The sequence below is a fragment of the Poecile atricapillus genome, chromosome 17, assembly GCF_030490865.1.
Source record: "Poecile atricapillus isolate bPoeAtr1 chromosome 17, bPoeAtr1.hap1, whole genome shotgun sequence".
NCBI lineage: Eukaryota > Metazoa > Chordata > Aves > Passeriformes > Paridae > Poecile > Poecile atricapillus.
In genome coordinates, this window is record NC_081265.1 from 6,564,441 (window position 1) to 6,583,932 (window position 19,492).

The window sequence follows — 19,492 nt, forward strand, 5'->3', positions numbered from 1 at the left end:
CACTTCACAACAGTTTTTGGATTCTCTTCACACTGGCTAGATCCAAACCAGAGATGCTCCATATGCTGTAAACACCTCTTCAGGAAAGCCCAGAATCACAGTCTCACTGAGGGCTGCACTTCTGGCTACGATCAGGTATAAATCAGAACAGAATCACAGAATTGTTTAGGTTGAAGAAGACCTTCTAAAGATCACCAAGTCAAATCATTAATCCAGCACTTCCCTATCCTTTCTTACTGTGCCCTATAACAGGAGCAAATCCATTTTTAATTCACAGGAATCAGATGATCTTCCTGTAACAGAATCCATAAACATTACAACAAGTCAAACATTCAAGCAAATAATTTTGCCTCAACTCCAGGGAGACCAGGAATGCAGGTAGGCTTTGCACAAGAATGCAGCTTATTTACCAGTAAAATTCTGACTGCAGGATCTAAGGATACACTTCCACAGGTAAAAAAAATCAGTAAGCCTCTTTCTTACTCTAAAATGCAATCCCACTTCAGACTGTGGTTGTAATAACATGACCAGGGCACTCTACAGGGAATCTTCTCTTACCTGTGGCACCTGCTCAATGTCCCGGAGAAATATTTGCTGGTTCCTTGAGACAGATGTGGATCTGTGATAATCTACCAGCTCGTTCAAAGAATTGAACTTCACCACCCAAAGGAAATACTTGCCAGCCCCATCTCTAAGCACCTTGAAGTGCTGCACATCATTTCCAAACCTGTGGTGGAAAGAATGAAGAACATAAACATCATTAATGCATTATTAACCACAGAGAACTCCTTTTGGGATCATCAGCACAAAGTTTGGAACAAAAAGGTCTTCAGTGTACAGTGAAAACTGTCAATGACATTGATAACATAGGTGCAGTCCCACAGCTGGCATCACATGTAGTTCTTGATATATGTTACATATGTTGTCACCTGTGTCGCTGACGGTGGTGCAGAATCCCAAGGACAAATTCTAGGGACTTTGCAAGGTCATAGTAAATAGCTGCACTCTGGTGCTTTCCACTTTACATCCCCAAACACAGGACTGCCAGTCAAACAGCACCAACACTTTGGTTTAGCAGTTTCACAGCTGTCTTGAGCCATTCTCAGTCTGTGCTACTCTTGCCATGGTCCTCTGGCTCTCACAGTCCCAGTCCCTCCCTCCCACAGCACCACTGGGTATGTGCAACAATGCAATGCATAAGCATCAGTCCCATTACAGGCAAATCCCTGGGAAAACACTGCCACAGGGAGGGTAGGACTGGCTCTTTTGGCAACCAGCATGGACTTGTGCAAAGGACTCTCTTATGAAACAAAGACTTCTCTGGTCTTAAAAAAAAAGCCCAAAACAAAACGTAACAGAAAAAAAATTCCCTCAAACCCCAAAATGTTCAATGGTGATGCTGCACACATAAAACAGCCACTTCAATTCCATATTAACAGTTTTTTCTGACAAATGATGGCATTCAACTGAAGCTACATTTGCAATGGTTTTACTCTGCATAAAGAGGAACTCTGGAGAGGTCCATTGGGATTTTCCAGATTAACAGCACATTGCTATTTTTACTTCAGCCTAAAACACTGAGAATGGAAAACAGCTGATCCCCCTTGGCATGCATGGCTCCTATACATCACTGAGGAAAGCAGACACTGCCTTGAAAAAACTCTGGGGTGCTGCCTCTGCTCTGCCTTCCTCAACCTCTGAGCTTCTCACCATTTCAAATCCTACAGATTACTGTTTAGGAAAAGGACTTTCCTAAACTATACACACAGGAAAAACCACCCAGGACATTACCACCAGATGGCAACACCAGGCTGAACAGGCAGGCCCAGCTATGCCATTGTAACTTCCTGTTTCTTAAAGGAACGCACGTTCTGCAATTGAAGCTTCCATTCATATCTAATATTCCAACCCAGATGACTCTATCCAAGACAGAAATATAAACATCTCTAAAATCAGTGGCTTTAATCAGTTTGCTGGCATGACTCAGTGCTGCTGTACAGAAGGACAAAAATTTCGTTACAGACTAAAGATGACCAGAAAAAAAGAAACAAGTCTTGTTGAGACAGATCACTGACAGCCACAGAAAACAGAGCCAGCTGGAAAAGTGCACGAATAATAAAAAATACTGTAAGGATTCTAAAGAAAATCTTGTTTATTTATGGTAGAAAAGGGGATGATTACAGAAAATAATTAAAAAACAAAAAAGCCAAAATCAACTGAAGACAGATTCACTCCCACCCCCACCCTACATCAAATTACTTCACATACCTTTTCAAGTTTCTAAAACCTGTATTTGAGTGACTTCAGATCAGAGAATCACAGAATTGCTTGTGTTGGGAATCACCTAAGGATCACCTCATTCCAATCCCCTTCCTATGGATAGGGTTACCTTCCAATAGACCAGGTTGCTCCAAGCCCTGTCCAATTTGGCATTTAATATTTCCAGGGATAGGGCAGGTACAGCTACTTTGGGTAACCTGTGCCAGGGCCTCCCCACCATCAGGGAGAAGAATTTCTTCCTAACCCATGTGGAATATACTTGTAAGAGTTCAAAAGGACCTCCATGTTTCACAGCATCATGTCCCAGTGCTAGTCAGTGGGAATATCACCAAAGCATGTGCTACGCAGAGAAAAACATACTTGCAAATGTACTACACAGAAAGACAAAGTAATAACTTGCACTGCAGAGGAGGAATGAAGGAGGATGGGAGGTTGTTCACAATGGGTGCTTTGTGGCTCTAAGAAGGAGGAGTGGGATCCACAAAGAAGCCACCAGACAGTGCCTGGGTCTGTGTGAGCCACGTGCCACCAGGTCAGTCCTGTGGGCTCACCGCAAACCAGAGCAAAAATGTTTGCTCTATTAGAGAGGGAAAAATGTCACTAGAAGAACAGGAATGCTATAGGGCATCTTATTCCTGCTCCTCAGCATTGACAATCACCTGCCCCTGACTCAGCAGTCCAAAGGAGCAGCCGATGGCTGATTAACACACAATTGCTCCTGGGCACGACTTACTTGACTGAGAGGGAGAAGTCCCCGGGAGCACTCTCACTCTCTCTGATGAGGAAGGCACCATCGTGTCTTTGTTTGCCCAACATTTCTTCAGCCTTCGCTCGGGGAATCTTTCCAAAAAACCACCTGTGTGGGGAGGAAAAGAAAACAATAGGAAAAGTTATAAATTTTAATCCATTCATGGAAGAACCCGAAACACCACTCTGGAAACAAGACCTCGTCTGTGCACTGCCCCATCCTGCACATGTGTAAAGTGCATTTTGTATCTAAATCAATTTCTTGTCTCTTTCAGATCAGGTGGTAAGACACATCTACTTCAGTAGAGAGAATCAATATTCTCTTCAGTAGAGAGAAATCATCCAGCAGCTGTTTGGTCCTGCAGCCCAGAGTACAGTCTCTGAGCTGTACCAGAGTCCTATGGTCCAAGACAAGTATCATCTGTCAGAAAGATGAGGCAGGTGCCAGGACTGCAGTTACACACAGACCCAGTGTGAAAAGCTCCTTCAAGGTCTCTCTGCTCCACTGCAGAGGAATGCTGAGCTAGGCATGGACTCTGTTCCAGAAAAGATGCTGATGACACTTGTTTCAGGAACCTCTTTTCTTGCTTTCTCCCACAGGCAGGACAATCCAGCAGCTTTCATAGGAGGAGTCACATGAAGTAGCTGCCTCATGCAAACCACATCCAAAATTCCCACCAGCCACAAGCTGACCAGGATATCAAGGCTGAACCTACTTCAGGCCACTGGATCATCAGCACTGACCAACAGCCTGGTCATGGGACCCTTGCCCCCATTTACATTTGCACTTCCAGACTAATCCAAGATGAAAGGCAAAGAAGGGATGACTGGTAGGTCACATGGCATGAGAAAAGCAGAAGCATCTTCACAACAAAAAAGCGGAGCTTTCAGCTCTGAGGAACAGATCACACAGGACAGCAGCACTTATCACACCCACAAAGATGACTGACCTTAGAGGAGAGCATTTCATAACAAGAGCTCCACTCACACAGCCCACTGCCTGCAGTGAAGGTTTTGCTGCAGCAACAAGGCAGGAGTTGCAGAATCCTTCCTGAAACAGTCATTCTTAAGAGAAGCTGGAGATCTTGTGACGTCAAAAAGTCACCAGATCTTTCTCTCTAAGGGGACACTACCTCTAGAGCTGAAGAAGGACTGATTACTTGGTTACCAAACACACTTTACTTGCTTGAAACTCTTGTTATGTACTTTTTATCCCCTGGGATGAAAATGAAAAGCTTCCTCCCTCAACCATCCTACTTCCAGTGATCAAAAATTTCATGGCATTTTGTACATTCTGGGTGACTTAGCACCTGTGCTGCTTCTTGGTACCTGAGGTGAGGTGGTGGCAGACTACCTGCCCCTCACTGCACTCTGCTGCCCACAAAAATCAACCAAGAGAAACTATTAAGTGAAACTCCTTCAGAATTCAAAGGTAGTATTTAATTTCCTGGGCTTTTGGCACTACTGTCAGAAAGACAAGGAAGTCCTGAATTTTCTCTCCCCCAAATGCTGCTTAAAGCAAGCTTTATATTATGATTTTAGATATTTCACCGTACTTACTGTTTATGAAGTGCCTTAATTCTGTTTAGTTCTCAAATAATTCTCAGTTACTCATGTGACAAAATCTCATCTTAAATACAAACAAAAAACAACTTCACCTTTCTCTGTAGAGTAAGAAGGAAAGCCTGAAAGAGCTTAACAGAATCCTTCCCGAAGCCTCAACAGTTTACCTGTTTTCCCCCTAAATTTTACTGAATCACTACAAAGTAGAAATGTACTATTCTTTTAAAAGAAATAACACTTCCAAAGTGACAGTGCCAAACTATGTAAGTTTTCAGTTTTGAGCTTCCTGGCAGTTTTACAGCTTTTCTGCTACATTAGCCAGAATTTGAATTGGAAAAGAACTTGAATTAAATGAAAAGAAAATCCCAAAGATGAAACAATGTTACTTTGCAGGACTGCCGTCTCCTTAAGAACACAGGTGTAAAAAGCAGCCCAAGTGTTGTGCACATATCTTTGCTATAGAATGTCTGAAAAAATTAAAAGACATCACAGCATGTCAAAAACCACTTATGGAGAATTAGGCAAAGTGACAACTACATTCCCACAATTTTTCTTCTGAATGGCTAAGCCTTATAAATCTTGACTCCAACAAGCTCTGTAATGCAGGTAAAACTCATCCTGTCAGCACTGCAGAACCAAATGCAGGCATTCCTGCTGATGCTGCACAGCCAGAGCGAGCTGCACTGATTGTACAGCAGAGGTTCTCATCGCTTCCAGCCTCCCCTCAATCGGCACTTTGGCAATTCCTTCGGCTTCACTTCACACAATCATTTCACTTGGCCAAGTTCCTCCACAGAAATTACAATACTGCAAAGTGAGATTTCAGCAATATCCCCAGGAGAAGCTGAGAACAAACACAAAGACCTGAAAAACCCTGGATCAGATCCATGGTGTGTTTCATAAACAGCAAAATCTTGTCCTGCCCCCTTCAAGAGCAAGGTGTTGCTGTACCTCCACAGTAACCTCCCTGCCCAGAGCCTCCTGTAGCTCTTCTTTGTCCTGTCTAGCTCTGTCCAGTCTTTGCTTTGTTAATTCGGGTGGCAATTCAGATTAACCCTTCAGGTTAATCCCCAGGTGAGTCTGGTCACTGAGAGGTGCCACATTTTCCTTTCAGCTTCATTTGCTGGTAGTTATAAAGTGATCTGTAAGATTTGCAAAATACAAGTAAGGAGAAAACACTGCATTTAATACCAGCTGTGCAGTTGAAAGACTTAAGTCTTGGATCCCAGGACAGGCTTTAAAGCCATATTCAGCTGCTTTCTTTCCAAAACCTCTTGAAAACAATATGATGATAGTCTGAGTAAAGGAACATTCTTTTTCTCACTGCTCAGCTGCCTGCAGTTTGCTTTTTTTATGACCTGTATGACTAGAGAGCTCTGCACTACAGCTAAGCCAACATTATGCTATAAAAACTTTTGCATAATTTCCCAGGGTTGTTAAAATGCAGTAGTTAAGACTCCCAGCACTGCTGACACATGGCACTGCCTCCATCCAGATGCCATCAGAGGTTTAAAACATTTTCAGATAAGATCAAATTAACTATGCTTAAAAACCAATACCAAATTCACCCACTTGCAGGCTCAAATGTTGTTCATTCCCTTTTGATATAAAATGTGAAAAACTGACAGCTCTGTTCCTCTAGAACAAAATACATGGAGGATCACAGAATAAACTGATCATCATAGGAGACATCACTGCAGGATAACTCAAATGCCTGGAAAATTGTAATGAGAAAGTACAAGCACCAAATCAATGTGAGAGAAATTGCAATGTGGATGTGTGATCCCCAGTGGACTGGTACAGTCAAGGTAAACCAGACATGTTACTGCAGAAAACAAGGCTTTAAACAATTTCAGATTTTTCTCTGTGTCCTTGCTTCACTTCCCCCTTGGCTGCCCTTAAGTATGACACCTCTTCTTCCTCCTTGGGGCCAAGCCCTCAGAAGCTTCCTTCTGCTATTTCAAAAAGGCCCTTAGAAAAATAATTCTTGATTGCATTTAACTGCAATATCTTCATTATATAATGACAGTCACCACTTACATAAATCATCAGTTTTTGTGAGCAAATGAAATGCTACAGCTCCTTGTAAAACCCGTGATTACACGTTTTGCTTCTCCCTCATAAACCTTCCTTTGAATCTGTTACCCAGAGCTTGCTGTTTTTGTTCAGATGCTGCAGGATCTCAAAGGTAGGCAGAACCAAAGTTTAGCAAAAGACAGCAGAAACACATGAACTGACACAAAGAAAATACCCAGTCATGAATACTAGTTTTCATATGCTGGGTTCATTACACCTAGGGGGAAAGGTTCAAAGTAGTTACTCAAACACAGCTCTCTGGAGCAGCAGTTCAAGCCAACAATGCTTGTGTAACAGCACTTTGAGGTCAGCCTGTTTTGTGAGGAAGGTGTTGGACCAGATGACTATTACAGGTCCTGTCCAACCTTAACAACTATGATTTTATGCTCAGGGTGTGACAGACATACTACAAGTTCAGCTCCAAATACCCTTCATCTTTTGCAGAGCAAAATGCCATGATTTTTACTCTTAGCTGCTCAGTACATAAAATTGAGAATCATCACAAGATCACCGACACTTTTCCTGGGGCAGTGGTAGTGACAACAGTCTACTAAAGGGTTTTCTGCTGGTTTATGGCTGCTAACTCCAAGGTTGCTGTGTCTGACCCTAAAAAACACCAGAGCACACACCAGAAAGGCCCCCCAAAACACCCTGCTATGCTGCTACTGTGAAAAGAGCTAAAGAAAACACTACAGAGATACACAACTCACCAGCCATCCTTTATCTGTCCACACATTGAGTAGAACAGGTAAACTGGTAAAATTTTAGCAGAAAATCATCCTTCTGTTTGTGAGCATGTCAAGAGTAAGACCAAGGGAGCCTGCCCCAAAAGCTCTACTTACGGATGGGGTTTCATTTCTATGTAGTTCTTGGGAATGAAGCCATCTTTTCCATTGAGTTCTGCCTTGTACCAATTCTGATCGCATTCTTCATTCAAAACCTGAAGGAAAAAAGCAAATAAAAATTAAGCTTGAGATACATTCAAGATACAAACAACACTGATGGAGGTAGCAGGTTATTCTTCCCATTTGTGTTGAGCAGTTTTTATATTAATAAAGTTAAACACATTCAAACAACAAATGTAGATCAACGAAGTTCCTTCTTTTTAAGAGGATACTTTTCTTGCTGTAATTTTAAACATGAATGAAAGATCAGGAGTCACAAGAGAGGAGCCACATGAAAAGATAGTTTTAAAAAGCACAAATTGATATTTCAAAGCATACTTGCTCTAAAAACTTCAATGCTTTATTTTTCATTGACTTTCTGTCAAGTGGTATGGTGCAATAGGCAAGCCTGGTGCACTGACTGAAAGAGGTCCCTCCAACATTGTGTTATGTTCTGTAAGTAAAACCATGTTATTGTTTGAAACTACCTATCCTCAAGATGATTTTGCGTTGGAAGTAAACACCTCAGAGAACCTGCCCCCTTCCCTTTAAGATTAAACATCACACCACCACTTTTCCTCAAGCACTTTCATTTCTTCTCAGCTTTCTCAGGAGGATCCAACAAAAAGCTAGATCTGTGGTAAAAAAATAAAAAAGCCTCAAGTCACAAAAGTATCATATGATTAGCCTGAATGCAGGAAGATGAGGAAATGCAAAGAAAAGAAACATGAATGCAGATCCAGAGATCACATACTACACACACACAGTTATGGTGAAGATATCCACCAAACCCCCAAACTAACTCTTTTGCTATATAATTATGTTTCTTTATTTCAAGGGTGGTGAGAGGAAATTAAAGAAAAAGGAAAGAGAAAGTAAAAGACAAGAATTTGCAAGTGCATGTCTTATGCAGAAAATTATACTCTAAAGATCAGTGCTTGCTGCCTTTCAAAAATATGACACACCAACACCCTAAATCTGCCTCACTGCTGACTGCTATGTATGACAGAAAAAACTTCAAAACCTACTGAAATGAAATGTGGCAAAGGAAAGAGAGCAAAATGTGAGCCTCCTCAGTGAATTACAGTGAATAATAGTTACCTGGATGTTCCTTAACTCCCAAGGGAAGAGGCTGATGGGGATGTACCTTCCCCAGGTGCCAGCACTTCCACTGGGGAACTAGCACAGCAGCAGGGTGACATCTACAGAACTTAGGTGAGCAAAGATATCCATCCTTAGGCCCATTTCAGGATATTTTCAGCTGAAGAGGCTTTAACACTTAAAAGATCCCAAGTACTAACTTACACATAGATGAAACATTCAAGCTGTCTTTTGAGCAGTTACTACTTTGGGCTTCCATGCATTTATTTACAAGCACTGCTCCAGCATGCACAGCAGAGTTCATTTAGCTGGGGTAATCTGAGCACAGGTCATGAGCAGTTCAAGCGTGGCACTGTTACAGGCTCTGAGGTAAGAGCTGCCCTGGATCAGCTGATGTCTGCTGGACTGCCTTGGAGCTGCGGGACAGCACCTGGGCAGGGACTGATTTCCTCCTCAACACAAAATACAGTGAGAGACACCAGCAGCAGCTCTGGGATATTGAACAGGGATGACAGAGATCAAAAACAGGTGTGTAAAAAAAGTGAATTGTGCAGAGACCAGGGAAGGCATGAAGCCCGGATCTGTAACTCAGTCATGTAAAGATTTCAGCACACAGATTCCAAGAATCAGTAATTTGGGGCTGTTCTGTAATTTAAGCTGCCCTCACTGGAGTCCTGCACAACAGAACACAACTCAAACATAATATATCTTAATATGATTTCAATCTTGCAGAATGGTGTGCATTCCTTTATCAGAGATATCCCCCATGAGCTTTGGTAAGCTCATGTGCTACAGACTTGTTTCATCACCATCAGAGAGCAGTTAAGGGATCTGGCAGTCTGCTCTTTTCCCAAACAGAATGGGTAAAATTGTAGTTTCACCTGAAAGACACTGCCACAGTTTTGGGGGTTTGGCAGTACATATTAAAAAATTATAAGAAATTCTAATGTCTAAATGTAAATTATTTTAATGAGTTTTATCTTGCTCTAAAGATATGCTAATAGTTTTGGAGAAGCCAAATCACATCGGGCTTTGGGTACTCATTAATGCCTGGCCTGAAGCCAAATGCCAGCAGGGAGCAGTGCTGAAGGATGCATTAAAGCTTTGTGACCAGAGTAAAAAATAGCTGATTAAAGGCAGGGTAACCTAACTGCCTACATATCTGCATGTCCAACCTGTTCGGGGGACTTCTGCTGTAGTGATGAGCCCTTCATAGCAACCCCTCAGCGGCTTTGTTTGCTCCCAAGACCTTTTCCTACCTCCCAGCCAGGCTGACGTTATCTTCGCAGCCCGTTGTCCTTTCTAGGATCATTTTAACGAGCTGTCACAGCTCCATTCACACCCTGGCAGGCAGCCAAGGATCCATGCCCTGTGTTATGGATCGGAGAGCTCATACACACACACACACTCACCCTGTAAACACCCCTTTCTGGGTTCCCTTTCTGGCTCTTGCAGAGAGAACAGAACACGCTGTTTTCTTTCCAAAGCTCCATGTTCCCATATCATTTCAGCAGGAGTCATCTCCACAACACAGATCTACAAAACCATTTCTTCTGACAGTGTCAGACACCCCTGGAGCTGCTCCCAATGCTTAGCCAAGCAAAACTGACTTGTACTGAAGTACATTAAACTTTGCAGTCACATGCACAAGGCTGGAATTCTGGTAGTTCCTATCAAGTTATGGAGCTATTATTATAAAAACTGCAGAATAGTCCTGTAAAATTTCAGCTTTCAAAAAAAAAATGATGCCACTAACATCCATTAGTGAAATGTAACTAAAGTAAGTCAGGAACACACATAGGAATCTTGTGCATTGATGCATCTGCCTTTGATGTTTACATCTGACACTGCTCTCTTATTTTAAATCATAAATCCACTGAAATGAAAGAACTGGCTTTAAGCAATTAAACCATTTTACTGCAAAATGTTTCATGAAAAGCACTCAGTAAATCTATCTATTCTATACCTCCAAACGACTTCCAGATAATAAATCATATTAAAATTTATCATCTGGATATTAAAACACAGTTCTATGTCTCTAAGAAAAATAATAATTCTTAACTGAACTACAGTAAAATTTCCCTGAACTTACCAAAGCTACAAAATTTAATCTAAGTACCACATGCATCATTGGATTTTGCTTTGAATAATTTGCCAAGTACAAAATGAAAACAGATAAATTAATAACAAAACGAAACTTTAAAGATTCACTGCTCCAAACTGGACAGCCTTCAAGGTCTGCAAAAAAATCTGAAACACTTTTTTTATCTCAACTGTTTAAAACTGCTGCTCTCTGGGTAGGTCAAAACCTAAAGAGTTCCTCTGCTTCCAATCCCATGGCTGCTATACATTCAGTCAGGTTTATGACAGAGTGACTCTCCTTTCACACTGGGGCATCTGTGCCTGTAAGGAGGAAGGATATTTTTATCCCCTCCATTTGAAGCCATGCTGTCATGTGATGTCCTCAGCCTGCAGACAGCCCTGTTTTACAGTAACAGTGGCTCAACTTCGCCCAGCAGTTTCCCAGTTTGATAACAGCTCTTATCAACAAAAGCCCATCTGTTCCCATAGAGAAATGGAGAAGAGGCACCGCAGAACTTGTGTGGTAAGACAGTTCCCAAGTTTGAGCTAGAACAGTTCACACACAGCAACCATCCCCAGCCATGTTCAATTCCATACCTAATGAGTATTTCCAAGCACACCCTTGGGAACTGTACACCAGTCTCAACCCTCTCAAAACCAAACTGCTTTCAGGAACACACAGGCACTAAACTGGAAGATAAGCAGATCTGGCTCAGCTCTCAAACATGCAAACATGAAACTAAACATAATGCCTCAAATGTTATGTGGTGTGAATTTAGCTAAATTAATCAGCATGTTTCCGTTTTGGAGAGACAAACCCCAAAAAATGTATTCAGAGAGGCCTCTGAGTTTTGGCTGAAGCTCCTCTTTCCCCTGAACTCCAAGGTTTTGGGACTCCTGCTGCAATAAATGAAAAGGAAAACGTAACACAACTGCTGCAGTAGCACCTGCTATTGCCCATGTAGTTTTTATCCTCCACAAAGTCACAATGACAATGCCACAAAGAAAACAATGCAGTATATTAAAAATATTCCCAAAGTCTGAAGAATCCAAGGAAAGCACTCATGACACTCAAACTAGGGCAGGAATTAAAATTTATTAAGTGAACAAATGTTTCAAAGGGAGCAACTCTGCAACTGAATTTCTAAGCCTGGAAATTACTTGTCCCAGGATGGAACAGCCCTTGGGAGCAGAGTTCTCACCTTCAGAGAGGGTATTAAAAAAGAGGTGCTTTAACACTGCTTTTTATTTCAGGGAAAAATGGCTCCTTTTCTGCACTGATAGTTACAAACTAGATATAAACCAGCAAGTAAAAACTGCTTCAAGGAAAACAGTCTGGATTCAACAAAGCAAGCTCACTACAGCCGAATGTAAAACATTTTTGTTCTCTGCAGATTTACTGTAAATGGCACCACAGGATATTCAAATTCATCTCTTCAAGGTTTTGCAAAGACAACCCAATACATGGCCTGGTCACCTGCAGCTCCTGTTTCATCTTTGCATTGAACAAATGAATCCTCCTGCCTCTGGCTGTGTGTCACCACGGTGGCTGTGAGGCAGGAATGGTGTATTAAGGAAACCTGGGGAAATGCACCCATCAAAATGACACTGTGACTCAGACCAGGCCAAATTAAGTTTTTCTTTTCTTGATTTACTCATCACACACTCTACAGTTAATTTTAACCAAAAACTTGCAATACAAAAAAATACACTGGACAATTAGGGTGACTCAAAAACAGTGCTGAAATATTTTAGGCTTTTTCTTAAATACAATTTATCATGATAACACATAGGAAATGCAAAATATCCACATTTTTCAGAACAAAGCCTACAGTACCACGTTTGGACATCCTTCAAGACTGTGCATACTTGTTCTCTAGGTAGATATAAAAAGCTGTGGAAATGCTTAAGAACCACTGAGCAAAAAAATTACCAAAAACAGCCTCAGAAAGATTGTTCCTTAAACTGCACTCAGGTACTAAGCATTATATTATAATACCTAAATAATGGATGTAGATTGCACTATAATGCAGTAATGTGTTATAGATACAGGTTTTCATTCTCACTCTCCCCAATTCACATTATCACTACAGAAACATTTCTTCCCACAGCTTTTTAAAGGCACAAGAAGAGCACAAAACACAAACTCAAAAGAAAGTAATTCACAAAGTCTCCCCACCACAACGAAGTCCAGGGGTCTTTCTTCCCCACATCTCAGTGCTGCTTTTGTCAGAAGCCTTATCTTAAGTGACGCTGCTGCTTCAACACACACAGACTTTGCACATGCACACCACCCAAGCAGCTGGAAGCAGGAGTCCAGAAGAGGAAATTTTAAGGCTTTTCAAAGCAGAAGGCTTTGAAAGGTGTCTGGGTTACCAACTGCTGCCTTTAGTTTCTTTGCGAAGAAATTATGTCTGAGTTACCATTCATCTTGAAGGAACCTGGAAACTCCCCCAAAGTAAAACACATGATAAAGTTGAGACAACAAACCAACAATAAAGTCACAGGACAAGGCCACTCTAGGGTCTAAGCTTCTCTTTCCAAACCCTAAATAATATTGCCCTCCATATCTACTGCACAAAACTACTCATCACTGGAGGTTTGTGCAATATGAACATTTACATATATTCAGAATTACCCAAAACTTCTGAAAGGATTGATGGGGAGAAGTAGTTGGGTAAGATTACAGGAAATTATGCTATTTTTGACTGCATGAGATAAAGACAAGTTGTCACTACAATTCCATGTAATATTTCACCATGCAAAACTCAAATCCATAGGAAAACTGACTAAAGTCAGCAAGAAATCCACAGTGGCACTGGCTGGCAAGCGCTGTAAAAGCTGTTGTAAAAAAAAAAAACCTCCAAAGAGAGGGCTGGAGCAAAGAATTAGCATTCAACCTTTTACAAAACCTCCTTTTACATCTTTTTGTAGGTAACACAAGAATACTTGAGTTAACTTTATGTTAGCTGAGGCACAGTCTAGTCTAGCCACAAGGACAGAACTCAGCACAAACTAACTCACCCTGCCTCTCTGGCCCTGCCAGTCTGGTACTACCATGTCTCCTCTGGCAAAAGTCTTCAGTTGTGAAGAGTTATTTATTAAGGATAATAGGAAAAAGTGAAGTAAAAAACCCAATCTAGACAACAATTCTCTTTCCCTATGGCTCACCTTTTTTGGTTCATGTGACACAAAGATGGGAGGGAAAACCCCAGTATCTTAAAGTATACTACAGTGAGTTCCAAAATGGAGATTCTGGAAGGAGTCAATAAAGTTCAAGAAACTTTTCCACAGGTCTTGAATTCCTCCTGGGTAGGAAGCTTCCACTAGCACATACACATGGAGGTAAAATGATAACAAATGTTCCAGTTCTGCCTCTGCTGTTGTGGATAGAGAGATTTCAGCCCCAGTGACTACAGAATTCCTTTCAAATTAGTCCTCTCACTACTACCACCTGTATAATAAAGGTTAAGCTGTAGATACCACAAATAGTCTATTTTCAAAAAGGTTGATGGAAAATCTCCCTAACAGAAAGCATGGCAACCTGAAGCAAAAAATCAGTATTAGTGATTTTAGAGCTCAAACAAAAATAGCTTTACAGAGCTTGAAGTAGCTACAGCTCACATTCTAATTAGGCTTTCCACATCTCAAAGGCCCCCAAGTGTTTCTGAAACAGCAGGGACTCTCAGAAGTGAGATTCATTTTATGTTCAGCAACTTTATGGCACTTAAGTGAACACTAATTCTGACAAACTTCATAATGTGAGGACTACTTCAACATTTGATGTTGCAAGGAATGCACGGTCTAATTCCAGTGCCTGATCAAAATGGAGTGCAAAGCAGTAAAAAGCCTGTTAGCACAGCCTAAACTCCACAGCTTGGCCCAAATACATGGAGAGCAGAATGCTTAGGGATTCACAAGAGCAGTTTCTTAAAAAGAGGAAGGGGAGTGTTGTTTTTCCCCAACAGACCAAGGGTTAGTTTACAGTGACTAAAGACCAGGACCAGCCACCTTTTGTAACGAGCTGTAGTGCTCAGGATGTTATCACGGAAACAGAAGACAAAACATCCTTCCTTAATCTCAAACCCAATCCAGACCAAATTTGGAAGCCCTGAAGAGCACAGCATTTGGCTGGTTTTCTGTTGTGCAGTGTGGATTAATTCACTCAGGTACTACTAGGGATGGGCAATTGCTTGTGAATGAGTTATTCACTGAGGTTTTATTTAGCATTGCTTAATTTAGGATTAAATAGGGTCCCAGCAAAACCACCATTGGTGAAGCACAAACTGAAGAACAGGTCATATGCTGAAGCCTAGAGAGCTCTATGCCATCCTCCCTCTTTTTTCCTGAGGAAAGAAAACAGCCTTGAATTCTGAGTACAAAACTGCTTTATCTGGGAAAGGTTCAAAATCCAAAACCAGACCCCAAAACAACCCAAGTGCATATATGCACACGTCTACATAAAGAACAGAGCACACATTGCATCAAGCACTAAAGAAATCCTCAATTTTGAGAAGAAAAATTTTGAAAGAGGTCTTTTTACCTACTGGTCAGAGTAAGGTCTCCCAGTTTCTATTCCTATATCTGCTGCTATAAATTCCAGGCCATCTTACAAAGGCTGTTTCAAGCTGCAACTTCAAGTTTAGCAACATGGACACCAAGCATAAAACACATCTGTTTTCATGTGCTCTAGACTATTTATCCAAGTACAACCAACTACAACCTTTCAGTCCTTTAATGAAATTATGAGGTTTTTGTAAAAGCTCTTGGCATAAGTTCTGAGGGATGAAGGTTGAAAGTCACTAGCAGAAAATAATAAAAAATAGCTATCATGCATTCTAATGAGAGTGTTTCAGAATTGTTTTTGAGATTAACAGAGAAACAGCAGAAATATCAGCAGTGGGTTTGTGGCAGTTTGCAAAGCATATCAAAATTATACATTTCTCACTTTCTGCACTTCTCTCTTTGTGCTGCCTCTATTGTAAGTCAGGATTTGATAGTGTGTCTCAAACAAAAACTGAAAAAGGTAACGAAGACCAAGCAATCATAGCATGTGCTTGTCCTTTTAGAGCTTTACAACACAAATGAAGCTGGTCACTACAGTAAAACTGAAAATACCCTGAGGAAATACACATGCCTGGCAGCCCACAGATCAGACATTCACAGCTTGCAAAATCCATTCCTAGACTGCTTTGGTGTAACAATTTTACTTGAATATCCAGCAGTTCCTACTTCTATTTGCACGTGTCCCACTTGTCCTGCTGTCTCCTACTAAAATGCACTGCTGGAGAATGTATTTCTCACCATCTCAGGAGAAAGCAGATACACCTGTCACAGAAACAGGGGCAATGCCTGTGATTATACAGCAGAAGGCAGAGCTGCTGGCTGGCTGTTCCACATGTTGCCTTCGAACACACCACAGTCAAGGACCAAAACATTCACTAGAGGACAAGAGAAGGTTTGCATGAAGCACAGGATAGAGCACCACTAACAACCAGCCCCTGATCACCTCATGCTTGGTACCCCAAACCTCTACAGACATAAAATTCTCAGAATTTCTCTGTCAAGAATGACAGAGGAAAAAATGCTGAAATTAGGACAATTGTCCTTTCTGTTCTAAATGGAGATCAAACTATAGCGCTCCCCAGCTACAGCCTTACATGCATTGAGTGGAAGAACTGTTTTGCATGGTGGGCAGGTATTACAGCCCTGTCTGTACAACTAAATATGAGATGACATCACTTTGATTTCAACCAATTTTCCACTGTAATGTTTGGGGTATTTTCAGAGGAACTGACAACAAATGAGTTACTCCCTGTCCTGCACTGGTGCAGTGATTATTTCTGCCCACGACTCTGACAGTTTATTGATCCTTGTTGAACATCTTCCCCTTTTTCACACTTCCTCAAACCATCATCACAGAAGGTGTCACCTAAATGAGGTCACTCTGCTTGTAAAAACAGATTGACAATGACAGTGGACACAGCTCAAGAAGTGTTTGGACCATGCCCTTAGGCACCTGCTGTGACTCTTGAGAATTGCACTGTGCAGGATCAGGAGCTGGACTCCATGATCCTTGTGGGTCCCTTCCAACTCAGGATATTCTGTGATTCTATGACAACCAGGACTGATAACCCAGAATGCACTGGTAAGTCTGAGTGACTAACAACATAATGTACTTAGAAAACCTGGAAAAAGTTAAAAGAAAAAACATGTATGTCTTGCACTGATCATCAGACAATCTGGTGAGGAGCAAGCCACTTACCAATGCTGCCTACTACAAGGCAAAAATGAAGGAACAAAATGTAAAGGTTGTCCAAAACCCAAGTATGTTTCTGTGGGAATTACAATTACAAACATTATCTGCTGCATTTTAAAAGACACCAAGGAAAGGTACAACTCCATAAAGGCCTTGAAAAAAACCAACTTATGTGAGTTCAAAGTACCAACTTTCAGTTTTTGCGTCTAAAGGAAGCAAATTAACTTGAGCTGCAGATGCTGTTTTTGCCAGTGAAAAGGCTATTGCAAACACACAAGCAAATGGTCCAACATGTTTCCAAAGGTCAAACCAGGCAGATTTCTGCTATTAAAGACAGTAATGTAAGTAAGAGAAGGGGGGGGTCAAAAAAGGCTTTCAGCACAACTGGCATACAAGATAAATAACATTTAAATTTTTTTTCCTCTATATGCATGATTTTGTTTAAACTGTTTTATTACAGTACTCAATACACATTCATTTTACACTGCAGATATATTAACAGAGCAATAAAAACAACTTTGCTTCATCTGGTTTTAAAATTTAAAAGCTTTAGTATTCTACTAGCTATATTCTTATTTAATATTGATTACTTAATGTATTACAGCATTTTAAATTTTACAGAATGTTAAACAGTCTTACTCAGCTCTCTGTCAGAAAGATACCAGGAATTATATCAGACAATTAATTATCTACAGGACAAAGTTTCCTAAGTTAATTACACCCAATAGGACATATTGAAAAATGTATTTGAAAAAACTATGCAACACTGTAGTTACTCTGACACCACTGAGCTTTTGTGCATCTCTTATTGATGGTCCTCAAAATCCACAGTTAAGTCATGCCTTGAAAGGCACAAAAACTTATTCTACTAAACACAGAGCTATAAGCCGGGATCTAGTTGATTTAAGCCTTTATTCAGGAATACGGATAACAGCAGGCATCTCTCAATGCAGTCAGCAATCAAACTGTTAACACTGATACTGCACACATCTTGCCCTTGGAATTAACAAGCTATACTTGGGAATTCCGACCTCTGTAACCTCTCCGTAGCAACTGAACAATCAGAACTTGACAATCAGTATTTAGTAATTTCTTTCCCACCTAAGACCCACATGTACTTTTCTGCCTGTCCCCAGGGCATACTCTGCAATTTGCATTTGAAAGTAGAGAAGAAGGGAAAGCCCATGTTCCACTACCCCGAGACAGCTGCCCCAGATGTCACCATCACTCAGGTCAGGCCCCAGCTGCAAAGGCTCATCACTGGCCAATGAAGTTCAAGTTGCCATTTCCTCTTAGCACCAAAAAGGTTTTACAGCCTCAGTGATCTATAAATAGTATTATCACCATCTATTTGAACTGCATTTTCCCCAATTTCAAAATACATCCTGACCTCCCCATCCATGCATTTCAAAGCCCCATCCTACTGAGAACAGTGAAATAGAGGGTGTTGAAATCTCATTTTGAGATGAAAAATGAAAATTACTTTTATAAGGACCACACACAATTTTCTGAGTGATTGCTGCAAAGCAACAGTGCCAAGAGATCCTAGGCAGGGTCTGAAAACCCCTCCACAAACTACTGTCAGTCTGTGCAAAGAAGCCTCTTGAAATACATACCTACAAAACACGTATGTTTCAATATAATATATTTCAAGATAATAAATATAGAATTAAATTCATAAAAATACATTTTCCTATTGCTGTTGGGATGGGCAACAGAAGTTGCACTTGCATAATTTAGCTGTGGTCATAAAATTTCCCAGGCTTATTGATGAAGAACAAAATTATATAAATGCTTCTGGGATGGAAGGACAAAGATTTTTATTAAGCAGACTTCACACACAAAATGGAAAAGAGTAACTAGTGATAGTTAGACTAGAAAATAGTATTTAAAGTAATCTAGAAAGCCTCATCACTTTTCTACTGTGTTATGAAAAATCATCACCCAATCTCCAGGCTATATGAGGTGTTTAGATGCAAGGCTTACTGCAGCTGCCTTACACCAACAGACACCACAAATTAAAGACCTGCCTCATCAATCCAGGGCTTCAACAACTCTGTTTGCTAGAATTTTGTACAGGACTCTTATGGATGTTGTTTACAGAGCCAACTCCTGCCTCAAAGGGACTGCAATCTTGCCAAGAGCCAAGTTCAGGGGAGGAAAGAAGAAAAGCTTTGTGTTTGCCACAGGAAGGGTTCACTGTGCTCATCTGAATTATCCTCTTCTTACAACAGAGGCGATATGATTCACATCAAGTGTCAAAGTCAACGAATTCTCAACATCTTTATTTTTCCTTCCACCCTTGACAGCTCCTCACTGAAGTTATTAATGGGGGAGTGTCACAGCAACAGCTCTTACCTCACCATCTATTCCCCCTTCCTCCTCCACTAGCCCAAATGGAACAAGCTTGCTATCACTGAGCCAGCTCATGCAATTCTTTATTCTTTGCAATTTCCTACCTCTCATTTGAATAAACAAATACTTCACTGTTATCTAAAAA

The 19,492-nt window shown here is 40.9% G+C and overlaps 1 protein-coding gene across 1 annotated transcript in view; it reads right to left on the reverse strand.

Annotated features, from left to right (window-relative positions):
* GRB2 (growth factor receptor bound protein 2) overlaps positions 1-19,492 on the reverse strand; it is a 49,011-nt gene that overhangs the window by 3,067 nt on the left and 26,452 nt on the right. The window contains exons 3-5 of the mRNA XM_058852746.1: positions 7,509-7,606; positions 3,014-3,136; positions 559-727 (exon numbers count right to left, since the gene is read on the reverse strand). Of these exons, the coding sequence (XP_058708729.1) occupies positions 559-727; positions 3,014-3,136; positions 7,509-7,606 (390 nt within the window). The remainder of the gene's footprint in view (positions 1-558; positions 728-3,013; positions 3,137-7,508; positions 7,607-19,492) is intronic.